The sequence below is a fragment of the Erythrolamprus reginae genome, chromosome 3, assembly GCF_031021105.1.
Source record: "Erythrolamprus reginae isolate rEryReg1 chromosome 3, rEryReg1.hap1, whole genome shotgun sequence".
Classification (NCBI taxonomy): domain Eukaryota; kingdom Metazoa; phylum Chordata; class Lepidosauria; order Squamata; family Dipsadidae; genus Erythrolamprus; species Erythrolamprus reginae.
The window spans coordinates 217,555,731-217,565,503 of record NC_091952.1 but is presented as its reverse complement, the minus strand read 5'-3'; the positions used below and the strand labels follow the sequence as shown (position 1 = coordinate 217,565,503).

Sequence of the window (9,773 nt, the reverse complement as noted above, 5' to 3'; positions counted from 1 at the left end):
CTCTATTTGATTGCCTAGAAAAGGAAATACGAAGAGATAAAAGCAAGTAGTATTACCAATCAAATTCCAAAATAGGTTACTTTAATACACTGATAAAATAATATACTTTAAATCTGACCACCCCTTCTTATCGCCTACCCTGAAACATGGAAAAAAAGATTTCACCATTTGAAGGAGTCACAACAGCTTCCGCGTTCGTTTCAGCACTAAGCTGGTCACCAAGCTGCTGCAGGCATTAACTTAGACAGCTAAGCCTGAGCGGGGGCTTCTCATTCAGCGGTCCCTTCCATTGGCCCGCTAAGCGACAGTTTATGTTCTCTGCGCATGCTCCCCTTCTCTCTTTTTCCGGTAGCGACCATGGCGGCCGAGGAGTAAGTAATGCTTTTGGGAAACTATCCGTTGCCATCCACCACGTTAAGACCTTCTTTGCAAGACTTTCTTTTTAAAAAAAGTTTTATCATGGCTTTGTAAGTTGGAAGGTTTCCCCTAAACTAGTGCAGCAGTTGTTGGGAAAGATTAATTAGGGAAAGATGTGGCTGAGAACTGGATCCCTGCTGTAATGGATCGCCTTGAGTGTGGTAGAAACGTATTTTTTTCAGCGCGAGAGAAGCGTAAGGGAGGAGGGCTTTTGCGGCCTCCCAGGTCCACTGTTGTTTGATTAATGGTTGATTAACCATTTAATTGATTGGTGGTTTAATCTAGGCCTAGCTATTCCCTTCCGGTGCTGTACACGCATACAGTGGGGGTGAATGGAAGACAGCAAGGAACCTGGTCCTTCGCTCAAAATCAGGGATCCGAAACTCCGCAGGATTCATAGTTGAAAATGGCGAAAAAAACCCCAACTTGGAATTCTTATGGCTTTTTCCATGATTTTTGAAAATAAATGTCTTCCAACTTCTGTAAACCCGGTTTCTCTGTAAGTTTTAGAATTATTTTAGTGGGGCCAAACGTGTGCCATAGTAACAGGCATAGAATGGTTGATGATGCGTATTTGGGTAATTGGAATAAATTTATTTTATTTATTTATTTATTTATTAGATTTGTATGCCGCTCCTCTCTGCAGACTGGGGCGGCTAACAACAGTAAAAAGACAACGTAAACAAATCTAATATTAAAAAGTCTAAAAACCCCAATTTAAGAGATCAGTCATACATACAGTAATACCATACATACATTTTATAAGCCATGGGGAAGGGAATATTTCAATTCCCCCATGCCAGACGACAGAGGTGGGTTTTTAAGATCCTACGAAAGGCAAGGAGGGTGGGGGCAACTCTGATATCTGGGGGGAGTTGGTTCCATAGAGTCGGGGCCGCCACAGAGAAGGCTCTTCCCCTGGGTCCCGCCAAACGACATTGTTTAGTCGACAGGACCTGGAGAAGGCCAACTCTGTGGGACCTAACTGGTCGCTGGGATTTGTGCGGCAGAAGGCGGTCCCGGAGATATTCTGGTTCGATGCGATGAAGGGTGCAAAAAAATTAACTAAATAAATTAAGAATAAAGTACATCCGAGTTATCTGATGTACTTATACGCTGCTCAAAAAAATAATGCGAACACTTAATAGAATATAACTCCAAGTAAATCGAACTTCTGTGAAATAAAACTGTCCACTTGGGAAGCAACACTGATTGACAATTTCACATGCTGTTGTGCACATTCAACTTTGTACAGAACAAAGTAGTCAGTGAGAATATTTCATTCATTCAGATCTAGGATGTATTATTTGAGTGTTCCCTTCATTTTTTGGAGTAGTATATTTCTTGGTGTGGTGTTTTTTTGAAAAAAAATGGGTACATTTTACTAGTTATCAAACATTCTCATTTGAAATATTTTGATATATTTTTTGTTAATCTGCTGCTTTATAATTTAGAGGAAAGAAGAAGTTGCCTTCGGTGCCAGAAAGCCTTTTAAAGAAAAGGAAGGCTTATGCTGATTTAAAGGCCAGACGTATAAAGAGACTGTTGGTCCAAAAGAAGGTAAATATTATATTTTTAACCTTTGAGGTCTTTTCGTGTGGGTCCGAATTGGGATCTGCTTCAGCCTCCTGGTACAGGGCTTTGGGCAAAGGCTGGAGGTAAACGCTGCTGGTGGAAAAGAGCTAGCGGGCCTTGTTCCAGTGGGATTGTATTATGGCCTGGAACTGGCTGACCATTTCAGCCTGCTGAGCCTCCAGGCACCAGTACCTGGTCTTGCACTCCTGCAGGTCTTCCCTCTGCTTGGAAAGCCTATGCTCATAGTCCTCGGTGAGATGCTTCTACTGAGCCGCCTCCTCAGTTAGTTATTTTGCCAACTCTTTCTCATGGTGGCTGCTTAAGCTCCAACAACTGCTTCCTATTGGGGCCCTAGGGAGCCTGGGTGGGCAAGAAAGTGGCTGGGAGAGAAGGGTTGAGTAGAAACTGACAAGGCACCCCTTGATGTGAGTGACATCAAGTTGGTGACGCTCACCCAATCATATGATTACATAGCCACATCCACCCAGCCAATTATTAGGCAGATCATATTAGTGGTCCGCAGATTTAAAATTATGAATTTAGTGGTCTCTGAGGTCGAAAGGGCTGGGGATCCCTGGACTAGAAGCCCTCCAAGGTCTCTTCTAATTCTGTTATTCTGCTTTAGTCTTATCCTTGTTTTGAATTTACCAAAATTTGGGAACTTGCTCTTCCTGTCAAGAAAAAGGTAAAGATGGTAAAGTTTAAAAAGAGTAAGCATTTACTTCAAAATGAGTACTAAAATTGAGAACCAGCACAAATTTATTAGAAATGAGGATTTTTCATGAATTTACTGTCTTGGAGCTATGTTGTCTTTGAAGTGATGTAAAAAAAATAAATTGCAGTGATATGATGAGTAAATTGAAATTCATATTCATTTGACTTGATACCTAATTTTACTTGACAATATTCCATATTTTTCAGAGTATAAGATGCACCTTTCCCCCCCCCTTAAAACAGGGTTGAAATGTCAGTGGATCTTATATACCGAATACAACAGATTTTGCACTCCTGAAACCCCATTCCCGCATCCCATTTTGCAAAAAATTGGGTGGACAGAGTCTGGGAAGCCTGCAGAGAGCTCCTGATGAGTGGGGGAATGCAAACATGCCTCAATTTCTGTGAAAACTGGCCTGTTTTTTGCAAAAACTGTCATTTTTGCCACCCCCCAGCACCTAAGAGCTCTCTGCAGGCTTCCCAGGTCCTCTCTCGACCCAATTTTTGCGGGGGGCAAACTGTCCGTTTTTTGCAAAAAATGTATTTTTGCCTTCTAATTGCCTCATCTAGCATGACTTGAGGAATTCTAGGAGTTGAAGTCCGTTAGTCTTAAAGCTATCAGGTTTGAAGACCCCTGGGGTAGGGGTTAGAGGTGTAAGGGTTTTCAAACTTGGCAAGTTTAAGACTTGTGGGCTTCAACCCCCATTTCTGAGCTAGCACGACTGGAGGAGGATTTCTGGGAGTTAAAGTCCACAAGTCTTAAAGCTGTCAAGTTTGAAGTTTGTAAAACGCATACATGGTTGTAAAAAGTATTCTGCTACATTGGTATTTTATTACATAATATATTACTACATCATTTGGTTCAGAATACCCTTTTCCTTGTTTTCCTCCTCTAAAATCTAGATGCATCTTATGCTCTGAAAAATACAGTAGTTGTGAGATTAAATGGAGGATAATTGCTCCTTCTGATCCAAGGGGGAGAAAAAGATAAATTTCTCAATATAACTTTATCATTTCAGATGCGAAAAGAAGAACGAAAAGTCATTTATAAAAGAGCCCAAGCCTACCACAAAGAATATAGGCAGATGTATCGCCGTGAGATTCGCATGGCACGTATGGCTCGCAAAGCTGGCAATTATTATGTACCTGCTGAACCCAAATTGGCATTTGTGATCAGGATCAGAGGGTAAGGTAAACCTGTGTGTAGTACTATATAAGTCCTGGTAGGAAAGCCAATATTAAACAGTTAATTCAAGCCAATATTAATTAGACAATATTATTTAGATGTTAATATTTTTTATTAAGGCGATTGTTTATCACATTTTACCTTGTCCAATAAAACATTTTATAATTCTCTGGAAGTTTCCATGCACAAATCAGTGAGTTCTGTAGATCACTACATGTTTGCATTTCTGAGAGCAAGATAGTTTTTCTACAAACTATGAGTTAGTACCTGCAGCTGTCCACCAGTAGTCAAGTAACCAATGTATGCTATGATTGATCATCTATATTTTCATAATTATTTTCTAATACGACTTCTTAGTTTAGATTAAGCCATGCATTTCTAGGGTATAGGTAATCAAATTTTCTGGAAGTGTGTTTTGCTAGATAACTGGAATTGGTTGATACCATAAAATCAACCTTGGTTGATACCATAAAAAGTAAACAGGATTGGACCTAAAAAATCTTGTGTGTAGGTAGGCTGGAATGTTGGAAAAAACTTCCCAGAATAAGTTTGGAACAAGCACATTGAGGTTGTTCCTAAGAAATAGGAATTGCAACCTTCAATTAAAGAACAGATTACTAATGTAGGGCAGTAATTGTATATACTTTATACTATGCAACTTTTAGTATTGTATGTTAGCTTATAGATACAAGCTTATTAGTAGCAAGTACATTTGAATTTATATGCTACAATGTTTCTGTTTTGCCGTTTAGAATTAATGGCGTCAGTCCCAAGGTTCGTAAGGTATTACAGCTCCTTCGTCTGCGGCAGATTTTTAATGGAACTTTTGTGAAACTCAACAAGGCATCCATTAACATGCTGAGGATTGTTGAACCTTACATTGCTTGGGGGTAAGTTGAATCATGTCTAATTAGTGATCACTGATTTTTCAAAAAGGATTTATCATTTATTAAAATCTGATGAAATCTACCTTTTGTTAGTGCTCACATTCACTTTTTAGTAGTGTCTTTGCTGAATTGCCATTTAGAGAGTCTTTGATCCAGAAGAAATTTTACAAACTTGTCCTCAAACTAGATTTTGTTATACCAGACTGTATAAGACTTCCGGTCTGCTAACTATGGTTATAGAACTTGCCACAATTGTTATAAAAAAATTTCTTACTTTTATTTATCGAGAAACTATGGGTGTTACCAGCAAATACTACATCCTTCTTATGCTGATGAATGCCTCAAACTTGCCATGATGGTTTTGGTCCAGCATAAGAGTCTAATTTCTTTTTGTCTACCTACTCAGTCCTTAATGACTGCAGCCGGAAACGTAATGTCTTTACAATGTTTTAAAATAGAATTTGACACATATACAGTGGCAACCATAGACTATAGAAATCTCTAAGATTTCGCTGGATTTCTCTCTGTGAATAAGACACTTTATTAGAAAATAATTGGCAAGCAGGTATCTAAAAATATTTTAATAGCTATGTGCATATATACCTATTACAAAATAAGTAATATTCTTAATTGTTTATATGTGCAATTTTAAAGTTGAGAATTATGTTGTGTGTCATGATTTCAGTAGAAACATTTTTCCTAAAAATTGGTATATAATAATTTATAACAGGATTTATTTACTGTTATATACAGGTATATTACAGGATGTTTTTCCTCTAGCCCTCTTTCAATATATTTTCTGAGCAAGATAGGCAGTGCTAGGTTTTCCTTAATACCTTTAATTTCAGCACACTGGAAGAAGTGAGTTTCAGAAGCTTCAACCTAAAGTTTTTTTTACTAATGTTGTATCCCAAATGAATTTAGTATGTTTGAAGAGTAAATACTAAATACATGCAAATACGGTTTTGTGTTCCTTTTATTGATTGTATTTTTATTGATCAGTGATAGAAATAAAGTTCTGTCTGTAATTACATGAAATCTATTGCTTATCTTCTAGATATCCTAACTTAAAGTCTGTGCACGAGCTGATCTATAAGCGCGGATATGGGAAGATCAACAAGCAGCGTATACCTTTGACCGACAACTGTCTGATTAAGAAAAACCTTAGTAAGTACAATTTACTTTGCCATTGCTGTTTATCTAGTGATGGTTTTAAGTTATAGCTACACCTTTAAAGCTGAGGTATGTTTTCTTTGAGGTACATATTGTAACTTTTGTATGGTGTAACATGGTATACTACTTTGAATAAACTCTGTTGCATTTTGGGGTGCGTGTGTACAGAGGCTACTTTTCTCTGAAAAGTCACCCAATCCTTCTGCACTATAAAGTATATTTGCTCATATTAAGCTGCCTTTTCAAATTATAGTAACATTGTTTCATGAAATAGGAGCTAAGGAACACAGCAATAGATAGTATTCAGAATAAGCTTTTAGAATTCCAACTTCTGGTTGTTCTTGCAGCAGTTATACATGTGTTCAAAACATCTGAGATGAAAATGTTTCAATCTATAAACATCTAAGCTCAAACAATAATTTGGGTATATTTGTATTTAAAAGATGCAAGATCACAGATGTAATATTTTGTGTGTATGTGTGTATTAATCAAATCAGAACCATGAATGCGAAATGTTTTGAATTTGAAACATTTTGAACTTATAAGACAAGTTTGAAATGCTCTGAATTTTGAACAGCTATTCCAAATATTTAAAAAGCGTTCCAAAGTTGAGGAGGTACAACCTGGAACTCAGAACAGAGTGCAAGATCAGCACTTCTGAAATGAGTACTTTCAAAATGGCCAGAATAATCCATTTTGAACTTGAAAGCAGTTTTCAAGCTAGTATTATTTAAACTGAAACATTTTGCACATTTCCCATTATTTGAAAATAATTGGCAAATTTTAAGTGAATATGTTTTGCAGTATTGTGCCTATTTATATTTGGGACATTTAATATTTCACTGCTTTAACGTTCTCTGAATGGAAGGACTGTGTTAACTGGTAAAAAAAGTAAAGTACTGAGTAGATGGTTTGTCAAAGGGTCAAGTGCTAGAATATTTCTTCACCTGGGGACTCTGAGGCTTGTTTTTTGCTGTAGTGAGTACAAGACTTTTTCGTTTTACATAAGAGCAATCAAAGGCTATATCCTTCAAGTAGCATGGTCTGATTGGAATATTCATAGTTAAGATGAGTTTTTAATTGACTGATAGAATACCTCTGATTTCTACAAATGATGTATTTCATGTGGCTTGTTACTTCAATGTATAGTTGCAAATGCACAGGAGGTCCGTAGTGAGCTGGACTCCCTGTCATCCACACTGGGGTCTCTAGATTTCTAGTTAAAACACTTCTTCTACAACCTCCCACCCTCCCAGGGAGATTGAAAAGGAGAAGTTGTTTAAATTTTTATAGAAAAGTACCAATTCAAACAATGTCTAAACTTAACAGCTGCAGTGATTCAGTTACTAAATGTGTCAAGAAAAGTCATAAAATGGGGCAAAATGTACTTAGCTGTCTTATTTAGCAACAGAAATGTTGGGCTCAATTGTCATAAATAGACTACTACCTGTATTGTATTTTTATGGTTCTCCAGTTACAGCTTTTGGAGAATTTGGGGTTTTGTCTGACTGGCTTCTTGCTGCCTAGAAGAAAAGTGTTTTGCTCTTGTCATTAGGGTGAAGGCACAGCAAATCAGAATTTTATTTCTTCTTTAAAGGCCACCAGAGACAGGAATGTTCCTATTCTTGGTTCTTCAGAGTTTCATTTGTTCTCAGGACACTACCTTTATTGATGGCATAGATTTATTTAATTTCATATCCGAACCTGCTGGGATGGGAAAATTGAAATATTTTGAGATGGTAGAAATAACCAGGCTCAGTATATTTAATATGCCTATCATGAACAAGCAAGTGCATTTGGCAGGCTGAATAATTTTGATGTTCATTTTAATTTTCAGAAAAATATGGCATTATTTGCATGGAAGACTTGATCCATGAAATCTATACTGTTGGCAAAAACTTCAAAGCTGCAAACAACTTCCTCTGGCCATTCAAGCTATCTTCTCCAAGGGGTGGAATGAAGAAGAAAACAACTCATTTTGTAGAAGGTGGTGATGCAGGAAACAGGGAGGACCAGATTAACAGGATGATTAGGAGGATGAATTAATGGTAAGATACAGTTATATGATTGCATTTCCAACATACAAATTTTGATCCTTTCATTTTTTTTACTAGTGCTGTTATGTTGTTAATTCTACACTTTAAATAAATGCCAGAAAAAGAATTAGTTTCTTTCCTTAACGGGTTTTAAATGTTGCTTGTCTGGGGAAAAAAGAATAGGTTAAATTTTTATTGGGCATAAGCTAAAATGGTTAAACTTACATTTATATTCTAAGTATATTCTAATTTTGTATTAAATAAAATTTAGCTTTTGTACTGGCTTTAGCCAATCCATCTACTTTGTACGATATAGCCCTGAAAGTACCACTCAAAGGTGTGTGATCCTTGATTCAGAAATGGGAAAGTAAATGCAATATAGTACATTTGTGGTTTTCAGAAATTTTAATACATTACCTGTATTCAGTTTTTTTCTGTGAAATGTGATTTATTTTCTGCTTTTTAAATGTTAATATCTCTTCTCTTCTAGAGGCTCAGAAGATGACTGCACATTGTTAATAAAGAGAATTATGAAAACTACTTGCACTGTTAAATTCTTTTACTGATACATGAAGTGCTTCTGAATATTCAGATTCCACTAAATATTAGGTAGTACAATAGTGAAGTGAATGCTGTTATTAAATAAACTGAGAGTCATAGGTGTATCTGTCCAATGCATAAAAAGACACATGATGATTTCAGTTACCTAACAGTGTCAACACCTGTTTCACCAGAGTAAGTGTTTTACTGAAATAGTGTGTCATTCTGTTAAGTAACTTGTTCATTGATATCATACAATGCCTGCATTTCAAACACATTCACTTAATCCTGCTTCTTTCAATAAACCAATGGGATTAAGTAATGGGACTATAATTCAGTTACTGGAACAAAAGCATACATGCTTTATATTGTTAGGTTGAATTAATTGCTGAATAGCTCTGTGGTAATATCATAAATAATTTCTCACTTTATACTTTTTTAGTTAGGAAATTCTTTTCTAATTAAATCAGGATTTTACATCTAGCTATTTTTGTTTCGGTGTCCAAATGGCATTGCCTACAAAGAACTGGGCCGTGTTAAAAAGTAAAATAAAACATGTTACAGTATGAGAGTTAAATTCTGATTAGGTTGTCAATTAACTATTAATTATTAGCTATTAACTAAGTAATAATAATACCAGGATTTTTTCCCAATACAGTAATACCTCATGATACGAACTTAATTGGTGCAAGGAGGAGGTTCGTAAGACGAAAGATTCGTAAGACGAAACATTGTTTCCCATAGGAAACAATGTAAAGTCAATTAATCCGTGCAACCAAAACCCCCCCCCGCAAAAAAACAGCTTTCGGCGACTGCTGGGAAGCCGCGCGGCTGTTTTAAAAGGTGACAGCCGGCCTGGGGGGCTTCCCAGCATCCCCCCGAACCCGGGTTCAGGGTTCGGGGGGTGCTGGGAAGCCCCCCAGGCCGGCTGCGACCTTTTAAAAGAGCCGCGCCGCTTCCCATCTGTCTCCTGAAGCCGAACGGCAAAGCCGAACTTCCGCGTTCGGCTTCAGGAGACAGCTGGGAAGCGACGCGGCTCTTTTAAAAGGTCGCAGCCGGCCTGGGGGCCCTCCCAGCACCACCCCGAACCCCAAACCCGGGTTCGGGGGGTGCTGGGAAGCCCCCCAGGCCGGCTGCGACCTTTTAAAAGAGCCGCGCCGCTTCCCAGCTGTCTCCTAAAGCCCAACGCCAAAGCTGAACTTCCGCGTTCGGCTTCGGGAGACAGCTGGGAAGCGGCGCGGCTGT

The 9,773-nt window shown here is 37.8% G+C and overlaps 1 protein-coding gene across 1 annotated transcript; it reads left to right on the top strand.

The window, feature by feature from the left end:
• The first annotated feature begins 267 nt into the window (after positions 1-267).
• On the top strand, positions 268-8,528 carry RPL7 (ribosomal protein L7). Its single transcript, XM_070747942.1, has 7 exons — positions 268-371; positions 1,872-1,977; positions 3,726-3,892; positions 4,645-4,782; positions 5,837-5,946; positions 7,790-8,000; positions 8,479-8,528. The coding sequence occupies exons 1-6, from the start codon at positions 325-327 to the stop codon at positions 7,996-7,998; spliced, it is 777 nt and encodes a 258-aa protein (XP_070604043.1). The 5' UTR covers positions 268-324; the 3' UTR covers positions 7,999-8,000; positions 8,479-8,528.
• Positions 8,529-9,773: the final 1,245 nt, after the last annotated feature.